The sequence below is a fragment of the Alexandromys fortis genome, unplaced genomic scaffold (assembly GCF_014885135.2).
Source record: "Alexandromys fortis isolate MF-2015 unplaced genomic scaffold, M_Fortis_MF-2015_v1.1 scaffold_98, whole genome shotgun sequence".
NCBI classification, from domain to species: Eukaryota; Metazoa; Chordata; class Mammalia; order Rodentia; family Cricetidae; genus Alexandromys; species Alexandromys fortis.
Window position 1 is genome coordinate 454,480 of NW_026068002.1, and position 16,744 is coordinate 471,223.

The 16,744-nt window shown below is 41.6% G+C and overlaps 1 protein-coding gene across 1 annotated transcript in view; it reads left to right on the forward strand.

Annotated features, from left to right (window-relative positions):
• Col4a4 (collagen type IV alpha 4 chain) overlaps positions 1–16,744 on the forward strand; it is a 116,061-nt gene that overhangs the window by 57,783 nt on the left and 41,534 nt on the right. Inside the window, exons 19-26 of the mRNA XM_050161052.1 lie at positions 809–913; positions 4,712–4,876; positions 6,931–7,020; positions 8,969–9,132; positions 11,756–11,828; positions 12,747–12,853; positions 13,326–13,509; positions 14,853–14,975. Coding sequence (XP_050017009.1) covers positions 809–913; positions 4,712–4,876; positions 6,931–7,020; positions 8,969–9,132; positions 11,756–11,828; positions 12,747–12,853; positions 13,326–13,509; positions 14,853–14,975 — 1,011 coding nt within the window. The remainder of the gene's footprint in view (positions 1–808; positions 914–4,711; positions 4,877–6,930; positions 7,021–8,968; positions 9,133–11,755; positions 11,829–12,746; positions 12,854–13,325; positions 13,510–14,852; positions 14,976–16,744) is intronic.

Below are 16,744 nucleotides of genomic sequence, written 5' to 3' on the forward strand. Positions count from 1 at the left end.
AAATGGACTAGATGGGTCCAGATAAACGAGTTTGTTCTAGTATTCCTGTGTATTGCACAGTAGGAAGGATTAAAGCGTAAATATTAGTATTTAGTTACTTTTCTCATTGCTGTGACAACATTTCTGAGAGAAAGAGAGGCGGGCTTTGTTTTGGTTCATGGTTTCATGATTCTAGGGAAGGCGTGGTCCATAAACTCTGTGGTGGGACAGATTTTGTATGGGGCAGCCGTACTGGGAAGCAAGCAGATAACTGGAATCAGGCACAGGTACTGGAACCAGGCACAAATTTCAAAGTTCCTTCCCTATTTTGTCTAACTTCCATCATCCTGGCCTCATTCCTTAAAGACTGCAGAGCCTCCGAAGCCAGTAACACTGAGTGGCACTGGAGTGTTCAAACTCGCAAGGGACATTTCAGCTTCAAGCCATAGCAGTTATTGTGACGATGTGACGTTCAACATGTCGGGAAAGCTTTGCATCCTGGTTCATGTCCCATTGGCATAAGACATCAAATTTTATTTCAGATTGTAACTATGTAGTGGATATTTTTATTATTTAAACTTTTAGAAAACAGTGTTTCTTTAACTGTTGAAAAAAATGTATGAGGTGATTTAACTAACATCTACCAAGATACCAAGATGCCCATGAAAAGAGATGCTTAAGTCAGTGTCAGAGAACTCTGCCAGAGGTTAAATGTGTCAAGAAACTGCAAAAATGCCTCCAACCTGGACTTTACCAAGCCTTGCAGACTCCTGAGTTTCAAGACGTGTGTGGACATTTGTCTTATTATGTCTATTGTTGCCTTCACCAGGTCCTCCAGGGGACCCAGGGCCCCCTGGCCGCTATGGAGAAATCGGAGATGTTGGACTACCAGGTCCTCCCGGGCCCCCAGGCAGACCAGGAGAAACTTGTCCAGGTATTAGTCTACCATATGTTAGAGTGTATTTCCCACATCCGACTCATAGCAGCGTAATCCTTAATTCTGGCTGACGTGGAGGTTGCCTTCAGAGTCTTTGTGAAAGACACTTGCCTGTATGCACTCCAGCCCAGAAGGCTAAGCGTGTGTTATAACAATAGCCCTGAATTTCTAATGCCTCCAAATTCAAGACAATCAAGGAAAGTAATATAGGTTCCTTTACACCCACACCCACACAATATATGTTATTATAGCATAGATACTCTATATGTATAATGCATATATATATATATATATAATCAGTCAACGAGAGCTGTCGAAGGCAAGTATTTGTTTGACAGGCCTTCCATCAGACTTCCAGTTGCAGAGAGGATTTGAAACTTCTGTTGGAGCTAGTGTTTACTTAGCTGAGCTACCATTCTGGCAGATTCTCCCAGCTGACGTGTACTCTTAAAACCCCATCCATCCACAAGGGTCCCAATATTCTATGTGAGATGAACAAATTACCATAACGATTTTAAAAACCTTTTACTTAGAGGGAAAGGCTCTGCCTCCCCAACCCCCAAGAAAAATCAAGGCAATCATAGGCCCCATGACATTTGACAGAAGCCCAGGGGAATGTCTCGCTGCCATAAGGACCAAGGGCCTCTCTGAAAGCTGTGCTGGTCAGTATTCCAGAGAGATGGGGAATAGCAGTTTGAAGCTTGTTTTTATTCTGCAAACCAGTGAACAGAAGAAACCTGGCAGGAGGAAAATCTTGAGTAAATGTTTTGCCCGACCCATGTCTTGTATTTACTGAGGAAATTTAAAAAGTTTCGTGAGCTGCTGAACCACTAACTACCAAGTTCTTGTTCACTTCTCCCCCGAACTATCTTCTTCCTCATTTAGGGTATGGCAAGAGAAATATCAAAAGCTTTGTCTGGTACAGTCAGTCTTTGGGGGTTGCAGTATGGGTTTAGTTGACCCAGGATTATGTAAAGAAAGAATACTCTGTTGGTCAGGATTAGAAGATGTGGAATGTGAGCAGGCCTTAGGATCCAGTTTGATGCATAGTACCGAATCAATGTGTGTTCAGTTATCACTACTGTGGCTGCTCTCTGTGCCTGCTATGACATAGGCACACACAGTGGAGTGGTCCTGCACTCCCACAGATAACACGTTAGGCACATGCAGTCATTATCTGTGCATGTGTGCCAAGAAGAAAAATTTAAAGATCTCTGCCCATCTACTACATAGATGACTAGGAGAGCACATATTGCAGCCAGTAGATGTGTGAATAGGTTTTCCTGGTTTGATTTTATAAATAAATAGGATGAGAAGATTGAAGAAAACAATACTTTCAAGTAAGAAAACATGATTCCCCATACCTGTGTACCTTTGCTTGTAGCTCCTTTCAGAGGCAGCGATGCATTTTGGTGTATGGGATAGTCAAGTTTTAGAAGACATTTATTTATTTATTTATTTATTATTTATTTATTTATTTATATGGAAGTGTGTGTGTGTGTGTGTGTGTGTGTGTGATTACATGCCATGGTGTGTGCTAATGTTCTCAGAGGCCAGAAGAGGGTGTTGGATCCCTGCATCTGGAGTTACAGGTGCTTGTGAGTCACCTGATGTGAGTTCTGGGAACTGAACTGTGGTCCTCTAGGAGAGCAGCAAGTGTTCTCTTGAAACCACTGAGCCATCTCTCCTGCCTCGTCTGCTAACTTTTTACTGCACCCTGCTCTTCTTTTTCTTTCATAGAATTTATTCAGATTGTTGTGGTGTGGCTCCTGCTTTCGATCTGGCAATCAGTCTTGTGATAAAAGTGGGGGCTTTGCTCCACTTTTTTATGTACTCTTTCTGTGTAGCCTCAATTTTATGATCATTCTGGCTCCACTTCCCAAGCACTGGGTAGCAGGAGTGCATCAATCTCTGCTATCTAGACTAGCCCCACCCCCTCTCTTTCTCAGGTGTGCACTTAAATTTGTGTCTGTGTGACGTACACAACTCGATGTTTGTACACAGCGAGGTGTCTAGTGGATTAACACACTGGCCATGCCCACATGGTCATTATTGGTTTGTGTGCATGTGTGCCTGTATATGTTTGAAAGGAGGATTTTATTTAAGATCTTTTCTCTTAACAGCTTCAAGTATACAGTGTGACTTGGTAACTGTCCTCTGCCTACTACACATTGGATCTTAAATCTTAATTTTTAAAACTTTTTTATTGTTTTCATTGAGCTATACATTTTTCTCTGCTACCATCCCTTCCTCTCTCCTCTCCTTCTACCCTCTCCTGTCGTCCCCAGGTTCCCAATTTACTCAGGCAATCTTGTCTTTTTCTACTTCCCATGTAGATTAGATCTATTTATGTCTCTCTTAGGGTCCTCACTATTTTCTAGGGTCACTGGAACTGTGAATTTTAGGCTGGTTTTCTTTGCTTTATGTCTAAAAACCACTTATTAGTGAGTAGATATAAGTGAGTCTTTCTGGGTTTGAGTTACCTCACTCAATATGATGTTTTCTAGATTCATCTGCAAATCTCAAGATGTCATTATTTTTTTCTGCTGTGTAGTACTCCATTGTGTAAATGTACCACTTTTTCCTTATCCATTCTTCAGTCAAAGGGCATTTAGGTTATTTTTGTGTTCTGGCTATGACAAATAATGCTGCTATGAACATAGTTGAGCACATCTCCTTGTGGTATAATTGAGCATCCTTTGGGTATATACCCAAAAGTAGTATTGCTGAATCTCGAGGTAGGTTGCTTCCTAATTTTCTGAGAAATCGCCACACTGACATCCAAAGGGACTGAACCAGCTTGCACTACAACCAGCAATGCAGAAATGTTCCCTTTACCCCACAACCTCTCCAGCATAAGTTGTGATCAGTGTTTTTGATTTCGGGCTATTCTTACAGGTGTAAGATGGAATCTCAGAGTCATTTTGATTTGCATTTCTCTGATGGCTAAGGATTTTGAAATTTTCTTAAGTATCTTTCAGCCATTTTAGATTCATCTGTAAAGAGTTCTCTGTTTAGGTCTGTACCCATTTTTTTATTGGATTATTTGTTCTTTTGATGACCAATTTCTTGAGTTCTTTGTATATTTTAGAGACCATCCCTCTGTCTGATGTGGGGTTGGTTCAGATCTTTTCCCACTCTGTAGGCTGTTGTTTTGTCTTGTTGACTGTGTCTTTTTCTTTACAGAAGCTTCTCAGAGGTTAAGAACACTGACTGCTCTTCCAGAGGTCCTGAGTTCAATTCCCAGTCAAAACATGGTGACTCCCACCCATCTATAATTAGCAACACATAGAAGAATAAAAATAGGCCATATCACCATGCACAAAACTCAAGTCCAAATGGATCTAAGACCTCAACATAAAGTCAACCACACTGAACCTCATAGAAGAGAAAGTGGGAAGTACACTTGAATGTATTGGCACAGGAAACCACTTCCTACATATAACCCCAGTAGCACAGACACTGAAAGAAACAATTAATAAATGGGACCTCCCAAATCTCCAAAATTTATTCAGCTCACCCAAAGCTTTGTCCCCTGGATCAGTTCCTACATTGTTTCCCACTTCTTTCTTCCCCAACAATGGCCACTCTACTCGTCCTTCTGTGAGTTTGACTGTTAGAGCCCACATGGAAGTAAGGTCACAGGGTGTTAATCTTTCTTTGTCTGGCTTGTTTCACTAGATGTGATGTCAAATAGTTCCAGCCATTTTCCTTTAAATGTGCCGATCTGTGGTCTCTATAAAAAGCGTTACTCTTGAGAACACCCGTAATTTCCATTTTTAATATTTCTTGCAGGCATGGTGGGACCCCCTGGGCCACCAGGGATTCCTGGTCCTCCAGGATTTCCAGGGGAAGCTGGTGTTTCTAAAAGATTCGACTGTGCTCCAGGAGAACCAGGGAAGCCAGGACCACCTGGCCTTCCTGGAGCACCAGGACCACAGGGTACCCCTGGATCAGATGGTAAAATATTCCTCATTTATCTTTATTAGAGCTTATGCTGAAATTCAAAATTACAGATCCATTCAGACAGTATAATTTTCTAAATACTTTAAAACTTGTGTAATATTTCATAAGTTGGTAATATTAAAATTATATCTTGTAAATATGGAAAATGTCATTTAACTATGAATTAAGTAGTGCAATTTATTAATTGTGTTGAATAATGAAAGATAGAATTTCATTAATTGATAATTTTTTGTTTTATTAACATAGTTTTTAATTTTATTGAATTTATATGTGAGCTTGGTTTAAAAGTTGAGCTGTTCTACAGAGCCTGTTATGCAGAAGAGAAATGCCAGGCTTTGTTTTTTCTGTTTCTTCCTCCTAAGAGACAACTATTTCCACACACACAACTGGATCTTTTGATATTTGTTTCTATATTGTCTCCCTGCAACCTGTATTTCTGTTACTGAAGTTTTTCTCTTTGTTCATTGGCTTTTGTTCCTCCCTACAGAATTACCCATCATTCACCACACCTCATTCTATATGTACACATTTTCCATTCCCACTGCCTGCTGGGAGTGATATTGTCATAACTGGGGCTCTGGAAATATTTAGTATTTCTATGGAATGGTTTATAAGTGCTATACACCAGGTTATCTTATAATGACACATTTGTTATTCTTTTCACAGAAACAGTTGATAAATTGTCTTTTGCATGTGTGTCTGTGTTTGATTGACAATCTTAGCTATCTAAAATTAACCTCAAACCTACCAGAGTTTTGTATCCATCATTCTTATGACACTGTTAACTCATGAAATAGCCTTACAGTATACTTTCCCAACAAATCTTTCCTGGAGCTTTTTGACTTTTTTAAATTAGCAAGGCAGCACTTTTGATTAATTGCTGAGATATTTGGAGATTTTCTTTCACAGCTCTCTAAAAATTATTTTTTATAGTTTCTAATGCCATTTAAACACTCTATTGTAGAAAGAATGATGAGGAAAATGTACATTTCTGTACATTTGTGATTGATCACCTTGGCATCCCTTCCTCTCCCCTGCTCCGTACTTCCTCCTGCAGTGGTCCCCCTTCCATTTCCACATCTCATATGCGCCACTGCCCTCCCAGCCCTTCCCTTTAAGCCTCTTTGCCCCCCTCCTAAACCCTTTTGTAGTCTCTTGGCTCCTCTCCTTACTTGATCCCACTTAAATACACATATTTAACCTTTGAAAGTTAGGATCCACATGGGTTTTTCTGAGTTTGGGTTGCCTCAGTATTATATTTTCTAGTTCTATCCATCTTACTGACAGTTAATAATTTCATTGTTCTTAAACATTTTTGAAGCGATGTTTTATTTTCTGCAAAAATTTTTGAGAGGGATCTTTCCACCTAAATATTTCATTATCAAATCATTGTTTTGGGCATCACTGTCATTTTACTCCTTAAACTCCAGGGGAGATTCTGGTGTGAAATCAGCATTTTAACTTTTTCATTTCTTGTTTCTCTTGTCATTTTCCACTGAGGCTTAGATCTCTTGGATTTGTTTTTTACCTTCTATTTTTATTTTCCAGTCTTTTATACTACTAGAATGTTGGGGGAAATGTAAAGCGTATCATTTGCAGTTTATCTGTCATCTTGAACTAGATGTGTCAAAAGTTTTGACTTAGCAAGCCATGCTTTGTGTTTTCTTCATTATCTGGTAATTGGTAAATGAAGGGGGAAAGACAGCCAGTTGCCAGATTCTGACTCTAGCTTTTGTTGTTCACAATTTATTTTGTTTTGGTATTTATTCTTGTCATCTATTTTTTTTAATCTGTGGTCCACTAACCTAGGGATGGTGTTAAGAATGTCTTTTGTCAATGGTTATGGTAGAAGAAACATATTATGAAAATTGTGGAAGATAGAGGGAGGGGAATGAAGGGAGGAAGAGGGAGATAGGAAACCATGGAATAAAACCTGGGAGAGAGACAGGAAAGAGAAGGAAGAGACTGAGTGATTCACACTGGTGCCCTCCAGGGGACATTAACTAAAGTCATGCAATTTTGTCTGATACCCCCTTGCCTCCAAACAGTTATATATTGCAGCCCTGGGTGTCCTGGACCAATGGGAGAAAAGGGAAAAATGGGTCCCCCAGGAAGAAGAGGAGCCAAAGGAGAAAAAGGCAAGTATTTACCTACGGTAGAATTTATACATGACAGCCACATATGGAGGACCAGGGTGAGGGTGTCTATGAGAAAACCAGCCTGGCATGTCAGTCAGGTTTGTTACTCCCCATCCTCTCGCCAGTGTATGCTCTAGTGTGAGTAACTCACAACTCAAGTTCTTCGGTCAGACAAGGGCTTTATCATTTTATCACGCATGACCCATCTTCACTTGAGAATTTTTTTTTGTGCAGCTTCAAGTGTATGGGAATATAAAATAGGTATACAAATCAAACTTTACTGATAGTACGTAACGGAGAAATTTGTTTTAAAAGAATTCTGTAGCACATATAAGCGTTATTTATTAAATATGAAAGCAAGTTTGCATACTCACAGATAAAGGTGTTTATTTTTATGTAAAGAATTTAATTTTGCCTGAATGCTGCAGAATGTAGAGCCTCTTCAATGTTTCTGAGAGCAAGCTGATATTTTGATTTTATAATCAACACTGAGAGCATTGCTTTGCATACATATATAGCCTAAAACAACGGAAGTACATACAGGTTCATTTTAGGAAATCCTGTCCTAATTTCACCAAAATTTATTATCAACTGTTTTGTTTTTTAAACTCACGTCAGCAACTCCAAAGAAATTTTAAAAATTAACCATTTTAACATCATCCAATCCTAAGATAGGTCAGTTTAATATTTAGATGCCAAGGGCTGAAAGGTTTCTCCATAACTAAACCATTGTGCTTGTGTGCACAGTCACAGTACTGCGATTCTCGGCACAGAGCAGTGTGGGATCTGAGATGAGGGGTTTCAGGCAGCATGCATTAGTGTTGTGTGTTCAGAAAAACTGCTGCAGTGGGGTCACGAGACACGGCACGGGTGAGTGTGGGCAGAAACATGCCGTACACGCACTCAGAGATACTTTTTGGTTGCCCTTCACGGTTGCCGGTATTTTCTGACCCCCACGTTTGGTTATCCAGCCCACGTAGGGCTGATGCCCACACACTGGAGAGCAGGTCTACAGGGTGTGGAGGCCATACATTTTGCCTTCAGGGGCAGCTTTGCTCACAGGTCCTCTTGTGCAGATTAGTAACTATCTGTGCTTTAATGTTTTATTGACGTTTCTGTCTGTGGATCTCATGTTTTCCGGACTCACTAAAGCCCATGGTTGTACACATCTCCCCCGCCCCAACTTTTGAACATCTGAGCCAGGCAGCATGTGAGCATAAACACAAACCAATTTGACTTTCCCAAACTTTATTTTTTGTACCCAAAGTCCCGTTCATTAGGTTCTGTTCTGCAGTGAACTAGCAATTGCAAAGTGCCGCTCAATCAATAATCCCTTCATGCCTTGCGTTTCCTTGATTATTCAGGGTCGTGCTATAATTAATCTATATGTTTAGTGTAATTTATTGATTTTTGTTCCCTCAGTAACATTTTTTTTTATAAAAAAAAAATGGATTTTCAATTATCCACCAGAATTTTAGGATAGGTGTGGGTGAGTTTAAGGCACAAAACGTGATTCCGTTTATTTAGAAGCTGTGTGCCCATCCCACATAGACCATGCCACAGACACATCCACCTGGTGCCCAGTGCTTCCTTTCAGTCCTCACGTAGCACGTCACATAGACTACGCCGTCTACCCCTCTACCGCGCTCTGTGCGTCACCTTTGCTCTCCTCATGTTGTCTCATCCTACAGAGGCCACGGCCCCCGTCCTGCTGCACACTGCTCTCGAGGCTCTTCCCATGTGGTCTCGATCCACACACCCCAGCCCCAGCCCCAGCCAGCCATACGCTGCACTCCATCCACATGGCACACGGCCTCAGGTGTCTGTGAAAGAACTGCGCACTGAAGACCTTCTCCTTTTCTAGTCATGCTATTTTTGGAGTAAATAGCTTACTGGGGATTTTTTTCTTCAGGAATCGGGTCAAAACTGACTTTCTACCTCTTTCTAGGAAATGAGGGACTCTGTATCTGTCCACCTGGTCCCATGGGACCCCCTGGCCCTCCAGGACTTCCTGGAAGACAAGGAAGTAAAGGAGACATAGGGCTTCCTGGCTGGCTCGGAGAAAAGGGTGATCCAGGCCAGCCTGGTGCTGAAGGACCTCCAGGGCCCCAAGTAAGTAACTCCTACTGATCGTAATTTGTTTAGTTAAACAAGACAGACACAGATAGAATCTAGTGTGTGCCTTTCCAAATTAATGTATTATATACATTTTACGTTTGGAACCTATAAACACCTTAATGACTAAACACCTTCTCATGTCCATCCATCTATCCATCATTCATTCATTCATTCATTCATAACTAATTACTAATTATCAGGTGTCTACTATGTCCCTAAGTGTCTGGATATACAACAGGGACCCGAATATTATATGAAGTTCTGGAGCTTTGGGGACAACCCAGACTTTATAGTAAACACATTAGTAAATACACAATTTGCTATATGAGGACCAAAGGCCACGGACCATAGAATGTGGCTTGATTGGAGACAGGAAGTAAGTAGCAACACAGAAGGTCCTTGGTTTCATCCCCAGTACACACACACACACATATACACACATACACACACACACACACACACATTGACTAGCTGTTAGGAGAATTTGCAGAGCTCAGGGCTTTGCAGGTGGATCAGGCTGAGGCGTTTGTCCTGAAGGACATAGAACAGCTTAAGAAATCCTTAAAAAGGAAGGCAATACTCTATTATTCATTTTTGATGCCTCATCAGTTGCTCTGTGCAGAGGAGACCCTAGGTAAGGGAGAATGCCGGAGAGGAAGTGGAAGGTAGCTGAAAAATTGTGGGGGGCGGGAAGGAAGAGAGGCAGATTGAAGGGACGGTGCTGAGTGTCAGCCTAGACACAATTTGACTGGCAAGTCCAAGGACTGGCCATTAGGTCAGATACACAATACAGGGAAAATGGAAGTCCAGGTGGAGCGATAGTCTTTGGCCTGAGCCACAGGAGGAAGGCAGTTGCCTTGGACAAGGATGAAGACCCTGGAAACTGGGCATTTGTCGGAAAAGGACACAGAACTGATGGAGACATTTTCGGTTGGGAGATATTTAGACAAACAAATTAAAATGAATTCTGTGGGGTGACAGCTAATGCAAGTACTCAGAGGAGAGGTCAAGGCTGGAGGTGTGAAAAGGGGCTTTATTGGGGTCTATGTGATGTTCAGTACCAAGAAGGGAAGACTGTGGAGAAGCCATACAGACAGAATCATACATGGAACAAAGGTGTCAGAATCACTCTGATCCAAAGGGTCCTTGAAATCAATGAAGTCATAGCTGCGGTAACCTAGGTGAACTAGCAACTTGAAGTCAAAGATCACTGAGACACAGTGCAGAGTTCATCTGTTCATCACAATACGGTGCTCGCTTGCTGAAGCACAGCCTCCCATCTGTCTGACCCCTGAAAATAAAATCACCACTCTCAGGAAGCCTCCCCTGGAGGCTCTAGAGACCACCCATTGTTCCTCTATGCAGGGGTGACCTGTGGCTCCATCCTGAGGTCCCCAAACCATTCTCCCTTTCTCCTAGAAGACGCGAATGAAAAGAAAATTCTGGTCTTTAATGAAAGTGAAGATCCAGATCTCCAGCCTTACCATTCCTGCATGTGCACAGCACACCTGCAAGGCTGCCGCAGCAGGAAACTGGGTCCTAACACATGGATAACGAACAAACATGCTGAAGTTATTGTGTAGTTTGCATACTGTAGTCCTTTTTAAAGGGGGGGGGAAATTCAGTATTTTATCATAGTCAGCTTTGTTTGTTTGTTGTTTTGTTTGTTGCTAGTGACCCTAAAATCCTACCGTGGCTTTGTGTTGAGTGGCTTTTCAGGGCTAACTTGTCTTTCATTGTGGACTACTAGTTTGTGCAGGGTTATTTTGGATAAGGCATTGATTCAGTTGGTCTAGGACCCGTTGGGCTAATTGTACTTCTGATGTATTCTCCCTATATTATACTCATCACACTGTGCTTAGAGCTGGGGACCAGGATCACACCGTGGGAAAAAGAACCTTATTTCTCCTCCTCTTTCTTATCAGCTTCCATTAGCACCACAGTATTCCCTGACTTCTTTCCCCACCATCAGCTCTTTGTAGGCGCTTATGTTACTCAACCTCCTCTTTGCCCTTGTTTTCACTGATCAAAGCTCACGTAATTCAAAATATTTTTGATGATGCATATTTATTTAGGGTATGTTTTATTTGAGACTCAACATGAGGTTCCATATCCATATAGAATTCCCATGTATTGTTTTACCCAGCTTTTAATAAAAGGATTTATATTTTATACTTTTGCGTATATGAGTACCTGCATGCCTGCCGCATGTGGAGGCCAAAAGAAGAAGTCTGTCCCCTGAGCTGGAGCTACAGGGTTGTAAGAGCCATGTAAGTGCTGCTAGCCAAACATATCATCTGCAAAAGCAGCAAGTGCTCTTAAGCGTGGAGCCCTCTCTCTGTGATATCTTAACTGTAATGAACTGCTAAGATAAAGGAGGTGTGGATACTTTTCTGTTAGCTAAGATACAGACTTTACAGAGATTTTAGCACTAGGAACTTTGGATTGTATACGATAGAACTACTCTGAAAGGCAAGAAAGGGATAAAACAAAGATTTCCAAACCAGGATCTTTAGACAAGAGATTTAGAGGAGAGGAGTTAAGTAGACAAGAATATGAATGACTTCTTCCCTACCAGAATTAATCTAATGCACTGCTCTTAATTTTTTTAACCAAGGGAATGCCTGGTGCCTTGGGGTCCCCTGGCCACAAAGGAGCAAAGGGTGACATGGTCACATCAAGAGTGAAAGGTGAGCGTGACTGATCATTTAGCCCTCTGACACTTTATGAATGATCTATGGGCATCCACTTGCACTGATTTCCCCTGTGACTGCAGATCAATTGTGTATAATTTCGGGTTGCTGAGATTGTCTTAAGAGCATTTCCTGCCCTTTGTACAATGGTGTGACTATCGGACACTGAATCTCTTGCCTCTTATCTGAAAACATAAATGCCCCATTAGTGACACATTCGAATCTTCATTGTGGCGAACTTAAAGTTGGAGCGAAATCTCTTTTGAGTCTCCTTATGATGGCTCACTGCATCGTAATGTCCTTTAGTCGTCAATGGAATTCACATGACAAGTAACCAGTGCTCATCTTGAATTAGTTTGGGGAAAATGATATAATTTATTGACCTACTAGACAGAACATGAACGTCAAGATGTAGATTTCCCATTGGTCTATGTACCTACTCACAAGCCTGTCTTTCTCTGCACTACTTGCCCCAGGAATACCGTGCATGAGGTAGTTCTAGGTCCTTGAAATCGGAGATGCTCTGTGAGCTGTAGGTAGAGGAATAACTTCCAAAGGACTGTGTAGTTTAAGGCAATAATCTGTCAACTCTCCCACCCACTACGGTCAGGGACAGAATGTCCCATGCACTGTCACTGAGTCAGGAAGCTTGCATAACATCCCTCCACAGATCACCTCTTTGATAGAATAGGCAAAAGAGAATTTTCCAAATAAAGAGAGCCAGTAGTTTACATAACTACCACTCTTCCCTTTGTTTTTATGATGGATTGAGAGACGTTGGACAACCAAGTCACCAAGGAAGTTTAATCAACACACACAGAGTGAAACACCATTACCCTGAATTGAGTCCCTTCCTCTCTTTTATTTCACTCCTCATGTGTGAGCGCTTACAGGTCTTTTGCCTCCTTTTCCCAGGGCAGAAAGGAGAAAGAGGGCCTGATGGGCCACCAGGATTTCCAGGGTCACGTGGACAAGACGGTCAGGATGGCCATGCTGGAGAAAGAGGGGATCCGGGGCCCAGAGTATGTACAGTTATGCTGTAGAATTTTACTTTCTCATATGTTCGTACAAGCAGCCAGGTATGCAGGAGAGATAAAGCTTTGCTGTGTTTCTACCCAAAGGCATGGAGGCTGATGAAGTCTATCTGGGTCTATCATAAGGATGTAAGAAGTCAATTTCATCCCCTACCACTTCCTTTGCTTATGTTATATTTGCTGTTAGTGGTTCTACATCCAATTATTAGTCTGTATCTAAGGTACAGTGTAATTCACTTTTTGTATCTGAAGCATAGCAAACACACCCATATTATATACATGGATGTAAAGATTCAAAGTATGAATATAAAATATTAGGAAGACTCTCAATTAGTTCTTTTGGGTCACATTTGCTTCTAAGACACTGTCTTTTGAAATCTGGGCTTTTTAATATGCATACTGCTTTGAGTTCACGAACTTTGGAAGATCACTAATAGGTGTGTGACCTTAACATTTCCAGGGTGACCATAAGGATGCGATCCCTGGTGAGAGAGGGCTTCCCGGACTTCCAGGTCCTCGAGGGACAACAGGACCTGTGGGACCTCCAGGACTGGGATTTCCAGGCCCACCAGGAGAGAGAGGCCAGCCAGGAGAGCCGGGGAATCCAGGCATGAGGGGTTTTGATGGCATGAAGGGGCAGAGAGGTAATTTTGAGTATTTGTATGCTACAATATTAATTGAAGTCATGAAAACTAAAGGGAATTCTGCTGGGTGAAGTTACCGTCTCTCTGGCAGGCTGGTTCAATGGATTCCATCCAGGTGCTATAGAAATCTCACAGGTTGTAAGGCAACAAAAAACCATAGCATAAGCAATATTCAGAATAAATCCCTGAAATGCTAATCTCTTTGTGGATTTATTTGTTTATCACACCTAAATTGCTTTTTATTCATTTCTTCATATTAATGCATAAAGTCCACCTGGATTTGAATCACTCCTATGTGTTCAAAGCATAAATTTTTTAGAATCTTTTGAGATAATGTGATATATTTGAATAAGAGCCACACTAGTATTTCATTTAAAAAATTATTGTCCATGAAAACATTTTAGGGAGATGGAAAATGATGATGACATTGTAAGTATGTTTGACAGCTATAGGAATTTCAAAAACTTACTTTCAGGGTTATGGCTGACAGAAAGAGGTTTATTTAAGTTTTTTTTTCCTTTGAGACATGTATTACACCTTGGGTTATAGTGTTAATTTTGACGTTTGGAAATAAAAATACTGTTTGGGGCTCTCGTTCCGACAACACATGAAGACAACTAACTTTGTATTTGATAAGAAGCAAGTTCATGGTATGAGACTCGGAAAAATGTAATATCATTTTTCTTTATGTCTCATATTTTAGCTTGAAAGCATACGAAGTAATAAGCCATGAGGCGTTGTTATGAAAGTGAAATTTTGGGTTTTAGTGGATGAGGACTCGGAGGCACAAGGTTTGAGTTACTTTGCCGATTATGGTGAAGATGACAGCTCCTTCATTGCTGACTTGCTGGGAAAACGAGAGACAGTGTATCTTAAGAACCTGCTCCACGGAGATCTCAAAAATGGTGGCTGTCATTAATATCCAGCAAACCTCTTCATTCGTGCAGCTCCCTGGTGTCCAAACCAAGAGCAAAGTAAGCTGAACTCAGTGCCGAGTCCCATGGCTTTTCTTCATAACCTGTCAGCATCTTCTACCCATTCCACTAGGCTCTGTGGGCCTACAAACCATCGTTGATATTAATAATTTATACATTCCCAGGTTATTACAACAGGTACTTCTTAGACTCAATGTTTTTCTTATACTGCTTGCAACAGTTCTGACAGCTGAGATTCGGGTTTAAGGAGCCATCTGAAAGATTGGTCTAGAGATGCCTGGACGCTTCTCCTCCTATGCACGCCAATGCACCATATGAAAAAGTCTCTTGAATGAGGTGTCACAGAGAATCGCAGGGCATTTGGTGGTGCTCGGTTAATCTAAATGTCATTCTTCTTTGTCTCTCCAGGTGACACCATTTCTTGCAATGTAACCTACCCAGGGAATCCAGGCCCTCCAGGTTTTGATGGACCTCCAGGTATCACCAGTGCAAAGCTCTTGTCCTACACACTTTCCAGAGTTAAAGAACCAAGAATATAGATAAGCTCGCAGTGAACGATCCCAGCCAGGGTACTTCTGGGATTGGTGTGAGGTCTTGAGGGACAGGAGCCTGGGAGGAACACTACAGTCATTAGCTCCTGGGCCTTATCCCCATGGTTTGAGGCCCTTCCACAGCCTTCCCAGACTCTGTGCAGCAAAATTTACCTTGGCTTGACCACTTGCCAGCTAGCCTCTCTGCCCTTGAGAATTTAAAGCTATATCTCTTTCTTGGTCTTGAGTGGGAAATATGACCTGCCTGTGAACAGTACCTTCCAAACAGGACAAGTTCTGACTAGACAGAGCCTGAAAATGTTCCTACATCAGCATCTCTGAATATATGTCCGTGTATATAGTTCATCTGAGTCAGTCCCTTGTGTTTAGCTGAATCAAACCACAGACCCATGTTTATGCTTTTAAAGTTTATTTAAATCAACTTTTTTTGGTACAACATTGTTAGTAAACATGGCTTTTCTTGTACTAAACAAGGATAGAAGAGGACTGGGCAGACTGTTCAATCAGTAAAATGTTGTGGGAGGCTGCTTACTCATTCCTGGCTACTCAGACCATGAAACAATCACACAAAAATTATATTATTTAAAACACTGATTGGTCAATGACTCTAGCATATTCCTAGCAAGATCTTACATATTAAATTAACCATTTCTATTATTTTATATTTTACCACAAGGTTTGTGGCCTACTAGCAAGGTTCTGGCTGCCAGCTTGTGTCTTTCTCCTCTGGTGGCTCCATGGTGTCTCCATGACTCTGCCTTCTTTTTCCCAGCATTCATTTTAGTTTTCCCTGCCTATCTCTGCTCTACCCTATTACAGGCCAAGGCAGTTTCTTTATTCATTAACCAATAGAATCAAAAAATATACAGAAGGACCTCCCACACACCAGTAAAGGCAAGAATAAGGAGAACCTGAGTTTTGATGTCCAGCACACATGCAGGGAGCTGAATGTTCAACATACACATGTAATCCCAGCACTGGGAAGGTGGATACAAAAAAAATCTCAGGGACTCTAGCTAACCAGTCTAGCTGAAGTTGTAAGTTCAAGATTCACTGAGAAAACCCACGAGAAAGAAAGGGTGGGGAGTTGAGTGGGTGGAGAGCTGGGAAGAATCTGGGAGGAGTTGGGGAAGGAGCAACCGTGATCAGAATATATTGTATGAATTTTTTCAATTAAAAAAGAAAAAGAATACATAAGTAGGTAAACAAATACATAATAAGATAGAGGAAGGGCACCTGACATTGATCTCTGGACTCTGTATTCATGAGTAGAAATAGAAAACGCACAAGGCCAACTGCATCTACAGGTTGAATTACGCCTGACTTGCTGCTGTCTTCTGAAAGTGTTTGTTCCCATCACAGTAATTCCAAAGAGTTTCAGCAGCTCAGTGAACACACACACACTAGCTCTGACTCCTGTGAGTCTAAAGAACAGTGGGGACTTGGGCAATCCAGGGTATAGTGTTTTGGTGTGACTGACCCTGGTCCTAGGTTAAGTCCAGATTGGCAACACTTGTCCTACTGCAAAAGCCAGTGTGTGCTCTTTTAATGGGGTTGTAGGACTAGGAGAGGGCGGGCCAAGTCTCCCAGGGTGACCTCCCACCTCAGATTACATCATGCAATTCATGCCTCATTGGCCCAAGTGGTTTCAAATCTCTTATATAACTCTGTGTGTGTGTGTGTGTGTGTGTGTGAGAGAGAGAGAGAGAGAGAGAGAGAGAGAGAGAGAGAGAGAGAGAGAGAGAGATA